At 40.0% G+C, this 20,676-nt stretch overlaps 2 protein-coding genes across 6 annotated transcripts in view; both read left to right on the top strand.

The window, feature by feature from the left end:
• The window catches only part of EPS15 (epidermal growth factor receptor pathway substrate 15), a 65,740-nt gene extending 62,036 nt beyond the window's left edge, over positions 1 to 3,704 (top strand). For 3 of the 4 annotated variants that reach the window (XM_058842517.1, XM_058842520.1, XM_058842518.1), the window contains one exon: positions 1,801 to 3,704. In XM_058842517.1, coding sequence (XP_058698500.1) covers positions 1,801 to 1,947 — 147 coding nt within the window. In that variant the 3' untranslated portion in view covers positions 1,948 to 3,704. Of the gene's footprint in view, positions 1 to 485; positions 523 to 1,800 lie in introns of all 4 variants that reach the window. The other variant, XM_058842519.1, reaches the window with a different exon arrangement.
• A 3,515-nt stretch (positions 3,705 to 7,219) lies between these two features.
• Positions 7,220 to 20,676, top strand: part of TTC39A (tetratricopeptide repeat domain 39A) — a 44,878-nt gene continuing 31,421 nt past the window's right edge. Inside the window, exons 1-2 of one of the 2 annotated variants that reach the window (XM_058843253.1) lie at positions 7,220 to 7,420; positions 17,603 to 17,707. In XM_058843253.1, coding sequence (XP_058699236.1) covers positions 7,386 to 7,420; positions 17,603 to 17,707 — 140 coding nt within the window. In that variant the 5' untranslated portion in view covers positions 7,220 to 7,385. Of the gene's footprint in view, positions 7,421 to 15,133; positions 15,504 to 17,602; positions 17,708 to 20,676 lie in introns of those variants that run through there. The other variant, XM_058843251.1, reaches the window with a different exon arrangement.

The following is a 20,676-nucleotide window of genomic DNA, read 5'->3' as shown; positions in this document are numbered from 1 at the left end:
AACATATCCCATGTACGAAAGGGATATTGCACTGTTAAAACAATGTTTACATTTAGTTTACAGCTGAGGCTGTCCTAAAAGAAAATGCTGCGAAATGTTGTAGTTAATGTTTAAATTGCATTGGTTTTATGCCTTTTTTTCATGTAGGCCTCCTAGCTTTTAAAGGAGAGAATTTTAAAAATATCTGTATTCTAAGGATTATCCATTTTATCAGTGTGTGCAGCAGATATAAATTTATAAATTTAAATCTATAACAAGCACACTGTTAACTACACAATTAAAAATAAACCAAAATATGATTTCAATTTAACTGTCATTGAACTGTTTGGTCATAATTTTAATGTACTGAAAACTGATAAACAGCCTCATAACAGTGTATGTTAATGAAATATTTTGATGAGTTTTGAATGGTTAGTAAATTCCAGACTTATGCACAATGAAGTAAAATAGTAAGTGTCTCTTTATAACCAGAATTCATTTCATAGAAGTCGTGGTGTCCAAGCAGTAGAAGCAAATCTAAAGGTTTGTGCATGCCTATATATTATCTTTTTCTTTTGAGCTTTTGCAAATAGAAGTTTTGAAAGGCACCACCTCACTTTCAAGCCTGATACCTGTTAAATGCAGTTTGCATTTACAGTATCTTGACCATAGTGCTCCTTTTCTGTTCAGGCCTAATAAACTACATGCTTGATTGAAGTAAGCTAAGGATTGTCAGGCTCTCAAAGTAGACCTGCACTGATTGGTGTGTCTTGGAGCATGGTAACTTCTAAAATGTGATTATCCATCCATGGTAGTAGTTAGGGGGACCGAGAAGCTGGTTTGGAGGAGTGGCAAAAATATTTATTATCTTCATGAAGGAAATTCTTTTCCAGCTGCAATTACTGAAAATACTGAGTGCACTGTGGATTCAATTTAGATGTTTCTGCTTTTATTTCCCAAAGAAGCAGCTCAAAGCAGAGACCTGGAGTCTCTTACCCTTTCAGTTAATGCTGAGACATCCATGAGGACAGGAGCTTCACTTACCTCTTAATTTTTCTGCATGTTTGCTAGGAAGAAACTTTAGCATAACCTTTTGTATTTTATTTAAGATAATACCCTTAGCTGTCTCTGATTTATAATCATTGTACCAGAGGTATTTAGTTCACAATCGGTTCTCATCAATATACATGGAAATAATCTGTTCTTTTTTTTCCCCCTCTCATATCATGCTGACCTTTCTCTGTATTACTACCAGCCTTCTAACCCTGCAGTTACCCTTATTATATTTGATTCTTGGCAGCAATATTTTTCATCTACACATTCAGAAACAGTCAGTCTACAGCTAAATTTTTGCAGTCATTTTCACCTGGAAAAGTTATCCCTAATGAAAGCAGGATAAATCAGGATGGCCTAGAGTGTGAATAGGAGTGTGCTTTGCAAAATGTTCTCCTGATTTATTCAAAGTTTTTCTTGCATAGACTGGTATTTATCCAAAATAAAACTGTATTTAAATTATAGCACTTTCTGCTCAGTAATGTTTTTGAACAAACTGAATATACTTATTTGAATATACTTAATACTGAAATTTAAACATGGCATATTTCATTAAAATACATCAGTTTGATGGCTTTGGTGCACTTCTTAGTAGTTGAACCTTAGACTAAGCCAATTTAGTCTATTACAACTACAAAACAAGTAATATTTGAAGACTAGAATATGTACAATTATTGAAAAACTAATTGTCCCTTAAACTGAGTGTTTGGACAGTAATAATTATCACTGTATTATTAATCTGTTTTATTTTGTCATTTAAACATGCAGTATTCTACTGAGGAAGACATGATTGAATGGGCTAAGAGAGAAAGTGAGAGAGAAGAAAAAGAAAGATTGGCAAGACTAAAACAGCAAGAGCAAGAAGACTTGGAACTGGCTATTGCACTCAGTAAATCTGAAATATCAGAAGCATGAAGTTTAGAATAAGATTTTATCTGACGTAAACTGTTTTGTCCCTTTTCCTGAGTACCTAACCTATTTAAATGTTAATCAGAAAATGCATATATACAAGAAACTATAAAAGGTTTTAAATTTCTGGAAGTGATGTGAATGTTTCTGCTAAATTCAATCCTTTTGGTTATTGTTTGAATAATTGTTAAGTTTAGCAGTCAATTTCTCTCAAGTTTTCAGGAGAGCAAAGTACTTTTCCCAGCTGAAAGCAAATCAGTTTAAAATGCAGATACAGAGATTGGGGTTTGACTGTAATCTATCAGCAGTTGGTAATTGAGCATAAAGTGAACACAGCAATTATTCTGTCATGGCTGACTGTCTCCCATCAAGCAGTTAGTCACTGGAAACCTTTTATCCTTCTGAACGGGTTTTAGTAATGCCAGAGTTGTGGAGTGCTTTATTTTATATGTATGCATATAGATTCTTTTTCTCCTCGCTGAAGATTTTATGTTGGATTTAACATGATCTTCATGGAGTCTCCGTCAGAAAGAGTATGTCTTTCTGAAACCTTTATTGATTTTCCTGCATGATCATAGGTTTTAAGACAGACCTGTTATTTTGTTTTATAAAGCAATTAAGCTGAACATTCATGTGCATTTGCTGTTGGCTAAGGTGACTGTCAAATTGTGAGACCCCACTGCTATTTGAGCCACTTTTGCCTGTGAAATATGCAGCTGAACTGGCAAGTTAATGAGTTCCATTTGAAATAGGATTGAGAATAGAAAGAAAAAACAGGTAGTCTGATTTCTATTTTTTTTTTAACCACAGTTGTTTTCTGTATATGTAATTTATTGAATGCCAACTGATAGTTGCACCTTAAACTGAATGATTTCTGAATGGTCACTGAGTCAGAGTAGGATTGATAGAATGTTAATGAAAATAACTTAATGAAAATAACTTATTGTTCATTTTGAGTGAATTCTATTTGGAAAATCAGTTTCATTAAAATAATTCCAAAAAGAATAATCTTTTGCCCTATCTAAGAAAAATGAATGGCAACAGCATAAACATCTAGAAGGGTTTTCTTCTTGCACTTTTAACCTGTGGTATTTCTTTTGAGGAAATTGAAGTGTTTCAATACACTGCACTGGGGCAAAGGGGGAGAACTCAGCCATGCTTCAGTATATTTAAGCTCTTCCCATTATCTGTCAATGCTGCTGTTGCATGAGTTTGAAGGTTTTCAATTTTTCAGGAAAAGATTAGTAACCTGACTGGGATGGTTTTTTCTTTTGCACTGGGAGATGAGCATTTAAACACCTGCTCAAAAGAAAAGTAACTTAAAATTTTGCAAGTATTAAATAATTATAACTTATCTTATACATCTTTGTAATGAGTGTACACTAATCTTGCAGATCATATGCTTAACTGGATTACATAGTGTCTTATCTTTTGTTAAAAATGTATACTCAGTGGACCAACACAATATTATATGTATATATTATATATATATTCCTGCTTTCCTTTATGGAATTTAAAGTTTTGAGTCATTTGATGTTACATTTCATGTTACTGACTCTGACTATAGGACTTTTACTCAGACTACCAACAAACCACTGCTGTGAGCTAAATGGCATTACTTTATGAAGTTTTAACTGTTTGTTTGGTTTTTTTTTTAAACAACTTGTTCAGGTGGGATTAGCCTCTATTTATAGACTTCCCTTTTGTTTAAAAATTCTAACAATAGCCTGTAATTATGAAGAAATAAAGTTTAAGTACATAAATGTGAACTGTTTGCCTGTTTTTTCAAGAGGATGCTGTGAGATGTAAAGCATTGTGTGAATGTAATGCAGTGTGAGGTGTCCCAACTGGTCTGTGGCCTTTGCCACCTGACATACCTGCCATGGCTCACCTTCACAGAAATAGAATCCAGTGGCAGAATTGTGTTGCCTTGTGTTATTTCCCCAGTAACTTTTCAACAGTTTCATTTACGTACTTAAGTTTAAATTGGCTGTTTCAGAATTTGAATATTTAGCAAATTTATGACCTCAGTATTGGAGTGTTTTAGTTGTGCTTTAGCCTGAATCTTCAAAGTCATTGTGTGCATGGATGTGCAACCTCATGTTTTTGTTTTTGCAGATCTGACAGAATGGTAATTTAGATGATACTGGATTTAGATAATGGAGGGTAAGATTCGGAAAGTAACGTATTTGTTCAAAATATTGGCAACTAAAATCCTATGTTTTCTTGTTATGGAATTCTGTATCATGTCAGTGAATGATCTTGAATTTAATTCCTTTGTGAACTAGAGTGAAAATGAAGACTAGCTTTCAGATGCATCCATATTTTCTTATAAGAAGGAAGAGAACAGTGATTTTCCCTAATGAAAAATCTTTTTTGATCTTTTGTGGAAGGTAGAGTGCAATTTAGTTGCCCATATGAGTGTTACTGAACTCTTGAATTCTCTGCAGAGTTGTTTGCAGGGACCTCTAAGGCTTAAATTAGGAAAGGCACAGAAGTAAAGAGAAAGGGAGGGAAGACAGCATAATGTTATTCCAGAAAACGTGGGAAGGAACTTGTAATTCGTCAGCTGACAAGCCATCAGTCAGTAATATCCTGAAACAAGTAATTTTCATCCACAAGTTCTTTAAGAACCATGAATAGTAAGACATACATAAATAACACCAGCTGTGTTCCCATTCCTTGCTCAGAATATTTCAGAATTCCTGTGGTGCTAAAATGGAGACATCTGGAGCTGCCTGCACCTTTGATTTTTACCAAAAACAAAGGGCATTAGTTTTTAGAGCAGGTGATCTGCTGATAGAGGGGGAAAATGCTGCATTGTTTGGATGTGTGTTCAAGAGGTCAGGATGTTGTTTCTAGTTATCTCTTGCTGATTTAATAAGTGAGTATGGACAAACCACTTAATGCTAAGCCATTTCCTGTTCTGTAAGTGATAACAGGTCTCATAGTTATTACATAACTGCTCTGATCTGGAAAGACAACCTTGTGCAGGGTAAAAGGAATTTTATCCCATTTTACTTTAGTATCCTGTAGATAGGAGCGATGTTATGAGGTGTTTTCTCTGTTGGTATAAGCAGACAGTTGCAGTTCTATACAGGACTATACAAATAGCTGGAAATAAATTAAGAATTTAACAGAAGTGCTTTTTTAAACAAGATACTTGAGGGTTTAATTTGTTGGTAATACTGGGAGAAATTCTTACTTTTGGCTTCAGAGGTCTATTCCAGCGAGAGAGCCTGTAACACTCTCTGCAGATTGTCAGCTGTCTCAGGTTTACACATGCCAGACTCATCTGATCCACACAAACTGATTTTCTTGTGTGGCCAGACTAATTGTTTATTCTGTGGAGACTATGTAGCATTGAAATGTTTGTATTCAAAACCAGAAGGTCCTAAGGATTTTTTTCCCGTAGAATGCAGTCTCTCTTGAGGTGCTACATGAACAGGTGTGGTCACTTATACAAAAAAAAAAAATTTTTAAAAGACTCAATGGGTTTTTAGGTAAAATCTTTGTAAGATTTTTTTAATACTTACTGAAGATCTGTTAATACCTCCTTATTTTTAAAATTAGGGTCCTTGAGTCCCGAACAGTTCTGAGGATTTTGGAGTGTGAATCTTATTTTGGGCCCACATTCAGTAATAACTTTTACTGAATAAATAATTCAGTTGAGGTTCAAACCACTGATCCTGAATCCTGAAAACTACAGGTAAAGTACTTGTTGAATATTAAACTCATATATTTAAATTCTATAATTTTCCTTAATATGCTATCTGTTTAACTCAGGATATTTTGTTTTACTGTCAGATACTAAAACCATAACTGTTCTCAAACATACAATACTATGCTCAGAGAAGCAAATTTGTCCTTTTTTTAGCTTTTTCAACTTTGTCCCCACAATATATAATTCTAAAAGTTGTAAAAAGCAATTTGGAGTATATTCTGGGGTGATTATTAATAAAAATGTTCTTTAAGTTAGCTATAACTGGCTACTGACAATGGGCTGAGGTGTAGAACTACACAGGAAATCTGGCTTCATTGTGAATGCTGTGAGCTGGAATGTATGAGCCTCACAATTCAGAAAATGGAATGTATGTAAACAGGTATTTTATGCTGGAAAACATGGGCTTGCATTTGTACCAAAATAGCTCTGGGAAGGTGCTTGTCACAACTCCTTATGCTATCCCTCACTGAGCTAAAATGTTTGATTTAGTGGAGACAATCATGACTTCTTGGCTGGTGTCAGAAGAGGGAATCATCCTTCAATGACTGGATGTCTGGCTCTTCCCTGGGAGCAGCTGCTCCGCGAGCACTGGAGCGTGAGCCCGTCCTGCCACCCACCCCTTGTTCCTCACATCACGAGCCACATTGTCGGTGTGCAGCTAATAAATTCTTTCTTTTTTTAACCTTATACACCCACTGTTCCCGTTAATGTGCCCATTGTTTCTTTATGTCAACCCAGTCCTTCTGTTTGTCCTGCCACTCCCTCGGCCATGTATACCTTTGCCTTCCTTTGCCTTGTTCATTTCCTTCCACAGGCTCCTTTCTTTTGTTAATCTCTTCTGAGCTGTTATCCCCGTAACCCTGGAGCTGCGTGATCGTTATGATTATAGTACAAATAATAGCCAAAATAATTATTTTTTTTTTCAGTATGGCATTTTCTGTTTGCAATTTCAATGGGTTTGGTCTTCTCTAATGGAAGAGGCAAGTTAAAATTTAAAATATTTATTTTGTTTGTGAATTTTATGTAAATGAACACATTAAAGAATTTCTTTATTTAGATCTAATTATTTATTTATGTGATTTGGTCATAACCTGGTCCCTCTGAGGTGTGAGCCCTGTGGGGTGTTACTCCTGTGGTACAACTCGCTGACCCCTGTGCTGGGGGTAGACGGCTGCACCCTGGCAAGCCCTGCCTTGGCAGCAGGTGCAGAGTGCAGCTAATTGAAAACTTGGCGAAGTACGAATTGTGCTTTCCTCATGTTTTTTTCTGGAGAGTAATTAGTGACTCTAATTCCAGCACACAGAAGCGATGCCCGCGCTCCTCTCAGCGGTTCCCGGAGCCGGTGCGGAGCGACACGCCCGGGTCCCGCCCGAGCGCTGCGGTGGGACAGAAACCCCGAGGCATCATCCCATTCCATTCCATCTCATCCCATCCCATTCCATTCCATTGCCATCCCCTCCCCCGGCGGAGGGCGGGCGTTGCCGCAGCTGCTCACCTGCGGGGGCGGCCCCTCGGCCCGGCCCGGCCCGGCCCTGCCCGAACATGCGCCGAGGCTCCGGCTGCCGCCGCTCCGCACACACCATGCGAGGCGGCTGCGGCGGCCGCCGGGGAGCAGCAGCAGCAGCAGCGCCAGCCCTGCCCGCCCTGCCCGCCGCCCTCCTGCGCTGCCCTCAGCCCTACTCGCCGCCCTCCCCTCAGCCTTGCCCGTCGCGACGCCTCCATGGACGCCCGCCCGGCCGGCAGCGCCGGCGCCCGGTACGCGGCTGGGGCGGGCCGGGGGGCCGGGCCGGGGGTCGCCGGGGGCAGCGCCGCCTCCGCCGGGCTCTGGGGATGCTCCGTCCCGGGTGGGAGGAGGGGCCGGGAGCGGCGGTGGCGGCGCCGGCCGGAGCGGAGGGTCCGGCCGCGGGACGGTGTGAGGGCGGCGGGGCTCGGGGCGAGCCGGGCGCTGCAGCCGCTGAGGGCGGTTCGGGCCCCCGGGCTGGGGCCGGAGCCGCCTGCGGCCCGTGGGCAGGGACTGCCCAGGCCGGGACCGCCCAGACCGGGACCGGGCCACCCTGCGGACCGCTCTGGCCACCGGCCTGACCCAGCTGTGGGCTGGGGCTGTGCCCATCTGTGCCGGCTGAGCCACCCCAGCACAGCAGCCTCTGCGCGGGCACAAACTGGTTCTTGCACTTTGAGGGGGTTTTCTTTTTTCTTAGACGAGAGCATTAGCTTGGGCTAATTACATACCTGCGCAGCAGCCCTTCAGTAGTTATATGAAAATTGCTTTTGGGCTTCAAAGGGTTGCTGAAGAGTGTGGAAGACCAGGTCCTTTTGCTTGAACTCCTGTTTGTACAGCTTGCAACACACCTTGACAGCGAAACGCTGGCGTTCATTACTCTGTAACTCAATACCTTCTTGCTCACCCTCAAGAACGAGCTACAGGTGGATAACTTTCCCCATTCCAGGTGTGCACTCCCACTGCCCCTAAAATACATAAACTTCCATTGTGTGTGTGAGAGAGAATTGTTTCTTCAAAAGCTGAATCAGTCTGCAAATAGCATTCTTCCTCCATGATGACGGCGTGTTAAATTTTAGACGTGGCTGCGTTAAAGGTCGGCTTGTGGGTTCTGTATTTGACACAAGACATTTATAATAATCTGCTTTATAATCTATGCAGGAGTAGAAGCTTCTGAGAGTGGAGTTGTTGGAGAGGTCAGCAAACTGTTGCTTAGAAGAGTGGCAATGGCTCTGTTCATGGTTCTTCATCAAGTTTGGAGCAGTGGTGTGCTCTCTCTGGCTGCACACTTTCCCTTTATCTTAAAGTTGAAAAGAAGCCAATATTTACCTGAGACTTTGTTTCTGCTGAAGAAATCATGATGGAAAAAAAACATTTCCTGAACTTTAGATTATATAAGATGTACAATAGTGCTGTTTTTTGGCAGCATTGATCTTAATGTTAGAGTTATTTTAGAGACCGAAGGAGGTGGTCTAGTGGCATTTTAAGCATCAAAGCCCTGTGGGATTTAAAAATCCAGAGTGCTAGACTTGCTAATGATCAAAAATGACCTATTAGTATTCAAATATATGACCCCTACCTGGAAGAACTGGGTTGGATGGGGTTCTGAAGAACTTTGTGTAGAGGAAGATGTGTCTGCCACAGCATGGGTTCAGAATGAGATAACAAGGTCCTTTCCAGCCATGACCATTCTATGATTCTGTGCTATTTTCCGTCTTGATAATTCTTTAAAAGATGGCCCAGCAACTTTAAAAATATTTTGAAACTCCAGGCTGGAAAGGTGGGCTGTGTGTTTGTAATAATGTTGTTAAATTATATCATTAAATGACCTCCAGGTGCTGTGTTTGTACTGACAATAGCAGCAGGCTGGGGAACTGCAGTTATATTGTTCTTCAGGAAGTTCTGAATGTGGGGAACAGTGTGTGTGAAAATGTTTAGAAGCAGGAAGGAGCTGGGTGAATTTTGCCAGGTTGGGCAGCTTGTCCCGAAGGTCTGTGTTACTGAAGCTGCTGGAGCACTCGGTGCTGGCTCTTCATCGCCTTTCTGGAGCTCCATCTGCTGGAGCCAGCTCTCCCATCCCAGGGTGACACTGCACTGGGATCTAAAGGGATTCAGATGTTTCCAGTACTGTGCTACAAAGTGTTGAAAAGCGTATATTAGGATATTGTCTAGTTTGTGGGAAAAGATTGCTATTCCCTGTTGTTGTTCACATTTTACTTAAATCACTCCTTTAAAACCCAAATGAAGCTTCCAGAGAGTGTTTCCACAGATTTGAATTTGTGGTTTCTTTAGGTATCATGTATGTTTTGGGAATAGATTATCAGATCATGGTTGGAGGAAAAAATGATCTAGTGGAATGATTTGAACTGAAAAGAGATTTTTGAGGTGATGAAAAATTACCTCCCATTTTGGAGATTTTCAGCTGTTGTCTTCAACTTGATAAAAAAGCTTTCAGTCATCTGTTGTAAAGAAGAAATTGTCAGAAGAAAGTCTCAGTCTTAGGATGGTCATTCAGATATACTTGACTCAATGTCTGGAACCTCAGATGTATCAAACAGAATGCAGTACTGAGCTTGGATGTCATTTTACATTTCTTTCTAACTAAAATTGCCATCCTGAACTAATGAAATCTTCTCACTGCATCTGCATTAAAGCTTTTACTTTTTACCAATCCTTGTTTTCTGTCAGAAAGGGAAAAATTGACAGAAAGATCTCAGACTAACTGAATCAGAGTTCAACATCAGCCTCACTTATTTTTGTTTTCATTTGTTTTTTCTCCTTGGGTAGTTTGCTTAGTTGTTCTGCACTCTGAAATGGAGAGAATAATAACTATTTTCTTCTTGAAGCCGTTGTGCCAAAGAATAACTCTTCAAAATGGCTTTGGCAATGCTGAGTGCCAAGACAACTTGCTACTGGTACTTCTTTTTCTGTTCTTGAGTATTGATTCAGTGGGCAGGTTCAGGAGAGCTGTCAAGGTGTACTGAAGTGCCATGCTTGAATTTTTATTTAATTAGAGAGAAAGTGGCATTGTTATTGGTCAAGGTACGGTGAAGTATGCTTTGCAGGTGACTTCTGAAGAATAAAGACAGGTTGTTGGAAGCTCTCAGGGAAAAATAATCTAGAATGTTATGTAAAGCAATGATTAAAGGCAAAGCAGCAATCCCCTTTTTGTTCAAGTATTTTGTATCATTCCTATATGTTATTTTCATGACAGCCTAAGATACTGTTCAGCAGTGGAATGATAATAAAAGCATGATTTTTTTTTTTTAAAGTTGCAACAAAACATATTACGGAGTAATTTATTTTGAAAATGTTTGGCTTAGATTTATTTTTTTTAAAAAAACACAAAAAACGAAAATAAAGAAAAAACCCAACCCAGACCCAAGCAAATCAAATGTAACTGAACAAAGAAAAATTTCAACTCACATGAAGTACTGCAGGAAAACGCTTTATGGGACAGAATGTGTATTTTGTCCCTTCTATGTTGGTCACCACACTGAAGTGTGAAAGAAATGAAGTGTAAATCAGCATAAACCAGTACAAAGCAGACTTCACAAATTACTGAAGAAACATGCCCAGGTAACTCACTTGCTGCCTACCACTCAGCCTGCATCACTGCTGGGAAGTGCAGAATCCAGCCAAAAGGGGGAATTTCCTGACGTCCCTTCCAAAGTTCTCACCAAGTCTGATTTCAGAAGTAATACAGATCTCTACCCTGACCTTGCAGTCCTTAGGAACGCAAATCTCACAGATTTTGTCTGGCTTCTCACCATGAGCACAGCAGAGTGAGTTTGCATTTTGCTTCATGCTTTATTTGTTTGTTTGCTGGGTGCCTAAATGTGCTCAATACCATTGTATGGTAGTGGTCCAGTGCGGCTCTTGCTGATTTTTTTTTCCCTCATTAGTTTTAGGTGAGTTTTATTCTCACCTGTGAGATGAGAATTAGACCTTTAAAAGTTGAGAGTAACTATGTCAGAAGTGCAGGTGGACCAGAGGCAGTAAAACTGAAAAGTGAGAGGACTTGGAAAAAAGAGCAAGTGGGTTATTATTATAGGGTTGTCTAAAGACCCATAAAAACCCCAAAAGGAATGATATTAATCACACGTGACCTTCAAAGTGACAAAGATTGTAGATCATCTGAATTTAAAAAGAAGAGCTGTTAAAGGTTGCTAAATATTACTGTGGTCTGGTTTATGATGAAAATTTACTCCTAATTGCAGCAATCCTGTTAATTTCTGTAATGCTGAATATATTTCTTTTATTTCATTGTTGATCCTGCGTGAGGTAACTTTTTTTTGTACATTTCGATAGATCAGTGATGTTGCAGGGTGTTTGGGCTTATTTTTGTAATATGCCAGACTGGATTGTGTGTCTTTATACATGTATTTTCATTCTGTCTGATGCAGGCAGTTCTACTGACTGGGAGTGCTCACCCACAGTGGTGCATTTTGCCCTCTGAGCAGTCATGGCAGCACAACAAGGAAAGGGAATGGTAGAAATGACACCAGTGCATTTTATTTGTCTGAACAAACCTATCTTAATGAATTTATTGCATTGTTTGCCCATTCAAATACAGGATGAGAACTGTGAGCCTAATGCAAACTAGATCCTGCTTGGTCCAAGTTAAACATGATGGCACCAAGGGCAGAGCACGAGTCTGCCAATTCCCTGGTCTTTGTGCTGCTCACTGGACTGCTTTGCCACATCCCTTTGATTTGTGAGCCTTTGCTGGAACAGAAAGGCTTTTTAAAAGACGTTTGACGGTGCTGAGGCATCAATAACTCAGTGATTTGAGAGCTGAATTAACCTCAAAAATAAATGGTGTCATACTCCATGTACAGCTTGAAATACTGTGATATCCTGAATTCCAGAACTGTATCACTGTTGTGTCTTTATGCAGAATATTTGGAGAGCACGACTATTGAAACATTTCCAGTTGCTTTGTTGTTGAAATAATGGCATTTCTGCAGCACCAAGGAGTCTTAGACATGGGCCAGAAAAGTGTTCAAGAACACAGAAAGATAAATGCTGAGGTATTAACAGCTTGGCACATATAACAGGAAGGGATATGAGAGAATTAATTTTCTTGCATTAACTTATATGCTTTTGAATTATGAAGACATTTCTGTATTGTCTGAAAACTGAATAGTAACAAATTATTGTGAGAACTGCTTATTTGTTCTTTTCATCCAAGATTACTTCTGATCTCATGTGGGTTTGGAACTGCTTGCAGAAGAAAAGAATTCTTCCCAAGTGATGTGCTTTTTGTTTTCTTTGAATGTTGAGATTTTTTTCAAGCTCACAACTTGTAAAGCAGTGTTGCTCACAGAAGTACTAGTGGATTTAGGAATGACCTGGAGAACTGGAAAAGGCTAAAGGAGGTAATCCCAGGTGTGCCCCAATATCTCCTAATGTCCCTGTGATTATCCAGCATTAGAACAGAAAATGGTGTCATGGCTAGAATTTCTATATTTCTATATCTTTTTAAAAACAGGCAGTGGAAAAAACACCCTGGTGTCAGTGACAGTGACACAGTTCTGGAATGTGAATGTGGGATGTGAACTGCTGACCCTTTGCACAAGAAAGGGCACAGGGAGGGACACTTGGGGACACAGCAGGGGCTGAAGAACCCCAGACTTTTTCCTGTTTAGACCACGAGGAGATAAAAGCCCAGGGATTCCTTTGTTCCGTGTCCCTTCTTGGAGGCACCAGCTCGAGCTGTTATTTTGTTATTGCACCAAGATGAAATAATTTTAAGGATTGGGACATCTGAGACTGTTATAGGAAACCTGAGGTGGAGCCTGTCTCACTGTGAGTGTGGGATGTGCAGCTGTGAAGGGGCTCAGGTGATGGGAGTGTGGCTCCTGGATGGTCAGACAGGGAAGTTTCCTTAAGACTGAAACTGAGACCTTTGAAGTGTGCTTTGGGAGGCTCCTCACATCTGTGAATAGTTGAAGTGTTAGCATTGGTGAAGCTTAAATGGTGTTTGATTCTTTGTATTTTATTCTCCTCCAAATGAAGTCACCCATGCACACAACCTCAGCTGACTTATGCAGATAAGGTAGATTTGGCAGAGAAATGCATCCATATTTTAGGATATGACTGATTTAACTTGCTTTTAATGTTTCACAGTACTGAAGGAGCTCTTGAATTACTATTAAAAGCATTACTACAAAGGCACAAACCTCAGACTTACCTTTTTTTGTAAAGTTCTGATAATTACTCTGCATTTTGCACAGTATAAAGTTCAAGATGTTTTTTTGATTGAAGAAGTCTGTAAAACCCAGTGACAAATGACAAAGGTTATGCACTGCAAACTCGTAGTAAGAAACCAGTCAACAACATGCACACAGTGAAATAAAATTATGCATAAATATCATAACTCCCATGCTCAAAAATCACGTCTCTTTCCTTTTGTCCATGGAAAACATAGTTTATTTTTTATAATATGCTTTCCTCTTAATTAATATTCTGGATTTTAGTTTTGCTTATTTCTGCTTATTCATTTTGTCTGATACTGCTGTTGACAGCAGTTCTTACTGCAACTCCCAGGATATACTGTGGTTGTGATTTGTGAAGCAACCCCACTCATGGTCCCTGGGGCAGAGAACAACGATTTCATAAATAACAAAACCACAAGGAGAACCATATGACTGCCCTTGCAAAACCTGCTGCCCAAAAGCAAAAAAGAAAAGAACCTTGTAAAACCAGCAGGGAAATGGCCTAAATGTGGAGATATTTCAGATTTGAATTTTTCACATTTGTTTTCTTTAGTTACAAGAAAACATACATATATGTGGGGAAGGAGAGGTTGCATACTGAAGGTTGTCTGCGCATATAATTCTTTCTAGAGGAGTGGTATTCAAATAAAACCTGCCAAATCAAGTCTTGAAGAACTTGGCAGAGACAGCCAGAGCTTTCACCATATACAGGACTTTAAGGGCTATTTGGAGAATAATATTTGGAGTGTTAATGAGAGACTGTACAAACAGTTAGTGAGAATGATGAAAAATCTTTTCAGAGTATCCTGGGATCCTACCTTGGAAGCAGCCAGTTAATTTTGAATTGTAACCAGTAGTTATTCCCAACTAGGGGAAAAAAACCCAGTAATGTCTTTTGTCTCCTGCTGTGGCCCAGGTACACAATGCTGTTAGGAACATATAATGGAGTCATTATTGGGGCAGCCTGGGGATGTATTACAGTAATTTTTGTACCAAATGCAGCACAAGCTTTTCCTGTACAGGATGCCATAAAACCAGCAAGAGATTTAATCAGGTATGTTAATGGATTAAGAGTATCTTCCTGGCATTGTCCTTAGCTGGTTTATCATTTTTGAGTCTTTCTTCAGCAGTGTATGTCTTCATTAGTGGTACTGCTTTGTGTAATCTAGCAAACAGATAATTTCTGATTAGATGCTCTTGGAGAAACTAATTTATGTAAGTAGATCATGGCTGATCAATTTCCATGGTCCACCTCTCATAATAAGTGGAAGGACTGGTAATGCTTCTTGTAGTTGTGTACAGGGCTGGTACAGCTGAGGTGCCAGCAAAGCATTTCAGGGGAATACACTGTTTCATTTTGGGCAAAACCAGCCAGATGAGCTCACTCCACTGATTGAATTGTTAGTGCCAACTCGCCTCATTTTCCATGGCATTAAAGAGAGATTGTTACAAAGAGCGTGTAAAGTCTCAGTTCCTCCCAAAAGTACAGGAACTAACAAAAAGCAGCAGTTTGGCTTCTGGAGTGGAGCCCGTTTTGTGGAGAATCCTTGCTGGGAAGAAGCACTTGCTCGTGTCTCTCGCCTGTGCGCTTCTCACATTTGCAGCAATTACTGCCTGAGTGCCGCCTGTCAGCTGCTCTCGTTTGGCTCTCCGTTCTGGTTCGCAGCTTTCTGATGTGGGCCACGGCCACACGCAGTAATTCTCGTTGTTTCGGCTCTGTAATTACAAGGGTATTTGGCTTCTGCCTGGTCTGGACAGGAGAAAAGGTGGCTGATGCTGCTGCTCACTCCAGACAGGTCTGTAGATCAGAGACAGGCTGGCAGCCGCCAGCCCCTCCTACATTTGAGGTATCCAGCTGTATTTGGATCCGGTGGCACAAGAAGAACCCGGTGTGCCACGGGCTGGCTGCCCAATGGCTGGATTGTAGGATGTGACCGGTGAATTAGCCGTGCTCCCGTTCCCGTGGCGGTGCCCAATCGCACAGTGTGGTGCCGCAGCTCCCAGCGGGGCTGTCACTCGCAGCTGGCTCAGGAGCACCGGCTGCTGCTGATGTTCGAGCCTAAAAGCTGAGGGGGATTACAATGACTATGTCAGAACACGCAGGAGACTCAGCAGAGAGGTGAGTAGCAGCACACAGCATTTTGCGTTTGGCTTAGAGGCAGTTTTGATCCTGCTGTTGGAAGCGGGAGGGAATCTGCAGCCCACTGAAGCATGACTAATCAGTTTGCTAAAATGCTGAGCACCCTCGAGTTTCAAGTATTTCTGCCCTTTTGCTAACAGTGACAAGTGATGGTTTGTAGCATTTATGTGAGGTGTGTATTTTGCCCGGGTCTTAAAGCCTCGACTTGGGAGCTACATCCTGAGGCAGGTTTCCTTGGAGTATGAGGGAAACATGCAGCTTGTGTTTCTGCTGCTGCTCTGGGTAGCACTGTGTCATTAATTGTTATTCCAGAAAAGATGCCAAGTGATTATTGTATCTTATTTCTGCTTTGAGCTTCAGCAGGGGTTTTATTCTTTGTCATCTTTCTGTTTCAAAGGAATATTTTGAAAAGGTTGATTTGTATTGAATGGGGTAATTCTCCTGCATGACAAGAAATGAACTAACAAAAAAACCAGGTAAAATGCTAGTAGTCTAAATATTTTAAAACAGGTGAAGATGTGCTTGATCCGTGTTAAATATGTTACTTGGTTCAGACACACAGATTTAAAAACAGGAAGGTAGGCGTTTTAATACAATAAGCAATAATTGACTACGTTTTAATTATTAAGAAGGGCTCAGAATAGCTCAGGATAGACAGACATTATATTGCATTTTGTATGAGACGGATGCCAAAACTTGGTTAATCAATGCTTGCAAAGCACTCACAGAATGTCTTGGGTGCAAAAGGATTTGCAGTGTATCTGAAGCTGTGATCACAAAGCCACTAGGAACAGTGTCACATAATGTTTCTCTTAAATTAAAAGTCCTGCTTTTCGTATATATAATTATACTCTTTATTTCTTTGCAGTCATTATTCCTAAAACCAAAACCAAACCACTGCTGCAGTGGGTGGTTATTACTGATGCTATCTGCTTGTGCTGTGCTCCCCTGCCTTTTCCTTAAGATGTTATCAGGACTCTGCTTTCTGGTTTTCCTTTCAGCATTCTGTGTCGTGCCACTTTTTAAGGAACTAACACAGTCTCTAAGTCACAAGATAGATCACATTAGTTAGAGCTGTTCAGAATCAGGAACATGGTGAGGATTTATTTGTGTTTTGTTGGAGGATGTTTTGTACATGCTTGTATACAATATATTAGAGAAGTGTAGCTCTTTGATCTTTAGATGCAGATGTTTCGACTGTCCTAACACTGGCTAGGTGACCTTAACTTTATTAGTGCAAGGCTTTGTTGTTTCTTTTGTGGATTTTTTTTTTGTCCAGCAGTTCTGCTGGTGATGAACTTGGGCCAAACTAACTCAGCTGGTCTGTGTTATCCTGTTGCCAGTAACCTAAAGACCAGCTGAGAAGCCTTGTGACGGGTCAGGCTGACAGCTGAATATTGTAAAGTAGAAAAGTACAGCCAGAGTAAGTCACTGAGAGTCTTCTGACTTTGAGATACCACAGTAGGTTTCTTTGGGTGCAGTAGCACTTCCTAGGAACAGTGATGTTCCTACAAATATCCACAATGGGATATTTTACCCCACCTGCGACTTTGTAGTGGTTTGTTGTTTTGAACATGAGCTGAATGAAGGCAGATGTTCCAGCAGCAGTTGGTGTAATATTCTGATGTAGATTGACAATGTCTCATCCTCAAAGTGATAACACAATCATGATGTCACCAGCTGGAGTCTGGCAGCCTTACCATGAGATGTGCATTGTCACCCAGTGCTTCTGTGCTCCTGCTACCTGAGCTCATCAAATTGCTGTGCTCCCACATGGCAAATTCTGCATGTCCAGGTTCTTACGTAAAGTACATGCAGTTTGTCTATTTTGTTTCAGAAAATGAAAGGCTTCAGTTGCTTTTCACATGTTCCTTGGTGAAAACATAGTTAAAAAAACCCCAAAAACCCAAATCCACAAACATAATAGGAGTCACTTTCACCTTTTGCAATCACTAGAGAAAAAATAGCAGGTTATGCAAGGGAATAAATTTAGAATTGAGGAAGGGGGGTTCAAATGCAGCAGGAATGCACTGGTAGAAGGAGAACAGATGTGCTGAGTTTATTATCTCTTCTGGCAGGTCATCTACGTCAGACCTCAACGTGGCACTGCGTGAATGTATGGCAGCTCTGGATTTATTTCTTAACAACAAGTTCTCGGATGCTTTGGCTTCTTTACAAGCGAAGTAAGTTGATAAGATTTCCTACTTTCTCTCTATTTTTCTTTGCTTCACCATCTCTCAGGAGATTTTGACCAGACATCTCAGTTCTCTTTTAATAGTTGATAAGTCTGTATGGTTTTGGTTCAGAAGGGAGTGGTAAGTTAATGTGTTAAGTTTTGGGAAAGACAGATCAGTGCTTTACACTTGTGTGAGTAAATAAAATCTTGTTGTTAACTCACACAAGTGTAGAGCACTTATCTGTCTTCTAAAATTACAGTGTTGATGTCCAAAGATATTACTCCTCATCTGTAGCACAATATGTGAGATTCTTCCTCCTGGAAGAGTAAAAACCATCTTCTGTCACATTTTTTTGTCTCCTTTCCCATATTTTTCTACACACTATGAGAATCTGAATAATTATAATTTTGTGTCTAAATGAGCAACTGACCATGAACTGAAGGTTTGAGGAACATTAGGTATGAATTCTTTCTTTGTTGTTGTAACCACTTGTAGAAACTTTCTCACAGCTTATTTTGCAATTCAGTGTTGTGGTCATATACTCTGTTTCCTAATTATGTTGCAGCTCAACTTCTAATGAGTGGCCCTGCTACAGGCAGTGAGTTCATGAAATAGTTCCTAAAAATTGTTGTGTCTTTACAATGTCTGTGATCTGTCATACCCTGTCCTGAAGTTACCTGTGTTCTTGGCTTGTTGAAGTCTGTGGTTAACTTAAATTTCTCCCCCACCCACCCAATTTGCTCCATTTGTTTTTGAGCCACCAGCAAATTGCATCATGCCTTCTTTTAGGACACTGGAATATGAAGTGAGTAAAATTCATGGTGTGTATTTGATATGTATCAGTGGTAACCACAGTGAATACTACATATCTCCTTTGCTGAGGTATCAGCCTCATATTTGATGCCAGAATCTGTAGCTTAGCCATGTAAGTACACTCTGGGAAAGACAATAATGATAAATTGTAGCATCAGCTGTATTTATAATGCTGGGTTTATTCACAGCAAAGTCGTTTAGTGTTCATATATCATTAGAAGATATAATAAAAATGGTAAGAAGAATAACTGTGTTTTCATTAAATCCTGACTGTAAAGCCCCTGTGCTCATCTGGGAAGGCTCACTCAGTGCTTAGCATAAAATAAGGGGATATTTTATTGCAGCAGGTTTCCAAAACACTGCAAAAGCTAGTGAGGCTATGGGTTGTTTTTTTCTGTAAATCCGTTTTTCTTCTGTTGCATATGGTTTTCATTCAGCTTTTGTTTGGCTCTGCAGAACATATTTCATGAGCTGATACTCTGTTTTTGTACCTGACTCTATTCCATACTGCAAAACCATTTTGAAACTAATTTTTCATGTTAGCCTGTTGTTATGAGGAGGCCCTTATTCCTGTTGCCTTTGGCAGGGAGGGAAATAGAGACTTATGATCTTTGTGAGTGCAATGAAGAAACAGGATGCTGAATTTCCCCACAGATGAAATCCATTATGGACACACTCCATCTCTTTAGGAATGAGAAGAGTTGTAGAGTGGGCACATGTGGTAGTACTGAGTTATTTCTTTCAGAGCCACCAGTTCCTCACTGTTCCCTTTCGGTGTGCTGAGATTTGAAATTAGTTTTCACAGTCCATAAACATGCTACCAGTGTTTAGAGAAATACTTTTCAATTTCTACATGCTTGTGAAGAATTTAATATCTTAGATTTTTGCGACTTTAATGCTTCTGCTGTAGGAGATACTCTGCTCTGTATTACAGTAATGCAGATTCACTAAATTACTCACATTTGGCTTCCACAATAAGGGTATTTTCAACTAATTTGTACCATGTGAAACTGACAGCAGATTTGGCACAATGTGTGAGGCTTAAAATCCAAAGAGCTTTCCTAACTTAAAAATAAATATCTGAGGATGGTGTCTAGACTTGTGTTGAGGTAAAGCTCTTTTTTTTCCTGTTAGAAAAGCAAATCCATCATAAAGAAAAGCAAATCCATTATAAAGATGAGATCTCATTTCATAGAAAAAATACATCTGGTGTTTTTGACTCATGTTATGTAACTTTTCTTGTCCTGAGCTACCTTTTGGCTTTTAGAGTCAGTTTTCATTATTATTACCAATCACTGCATAATACTGGTTTCTGATTATCTTGTGCCTTCTACAGTAAGTTTAATTAAATTTACCTTTTATATGGAGTACTCAGATTGCATCTAAGAACTCTTAAGAAATTCCTAAAGTTCAGTCTCCAAGCACAGCAGAGATTTTCAATATGTAATGTGCTAACTGTTAGCAGGCATAACACTGAAACTGTCCAGTCACTGGAGCAAGGAAAAAAAATCTCATCTTCCTTCTCAGCCCTGAGACATGCAGTAAATCCATTAAGTGCTGACTGGATTTTAGCCCTTGTGTAATTGCAAACAGACAGTAATAAATTAAGAGTTGATTTGGGTGACATGTCCCCTTACCTTCCCAAGACAAATGTGTAATATTTTAATAATTATCCTGAAGGAGAACATGGCACAATCACCTGATAGGTTGCTGATATCAGATCCGTTGGGAGAATGGTAAATAAGATAATTCTGTCATGAATTTATCTGGACCATTGGATGAGGTGCACCACATGTGTTGCTGCTTGCAATGTTAAAGGAAGAATAAGACAATGATTTGTCCCAGGCAGTTGATTTTATTCTGAAAATAGCCTCCAACAAGCACCGGGTGTTTGGTGGAATATTAACTCCAGAACGACTGTGCTTTGAAAGCTTTCCCTGGGAGCTGATCTCCCAAAGGTCAGGTGTGATTGTCAAATGGAGAATGGTGGGAGAACTGGGGGAAGCACACCCAGGTAGAATGAAGCTCTAGAAGGTGCTTGGATAAATATGTTGCTCAAAGCTTGGGTTAGCTATTTATTGTAAGGAATGCCATGAACAAGAGCAACATTGTTATTTCTAGGGAGTTTTTCTTTTTATACCTGAGGTCTGGAAGAACACAAC

This window comes from Poecile atricapillus, chromosome 7 (assembly GCF_030490865.1).
Source record: "Poecile atricapillus isolate bPoeAtr1 chromosome 7, bPoeAtr1.hap1, whole genome shotgun sequence".
In the NCBI taxonomy this organism is placed as follows: domain Eukaryota; kingdom Metazoa; phylum Chordata; class Aves; order Passeriformes; family Paridae; genus Poecile; species Poecile atricapillus.
The sequence above is the reverse complement of the archived record's forward strand: the minus strand, read 5'-3'. Positions and strand labels throughout refer to the sequence as shown.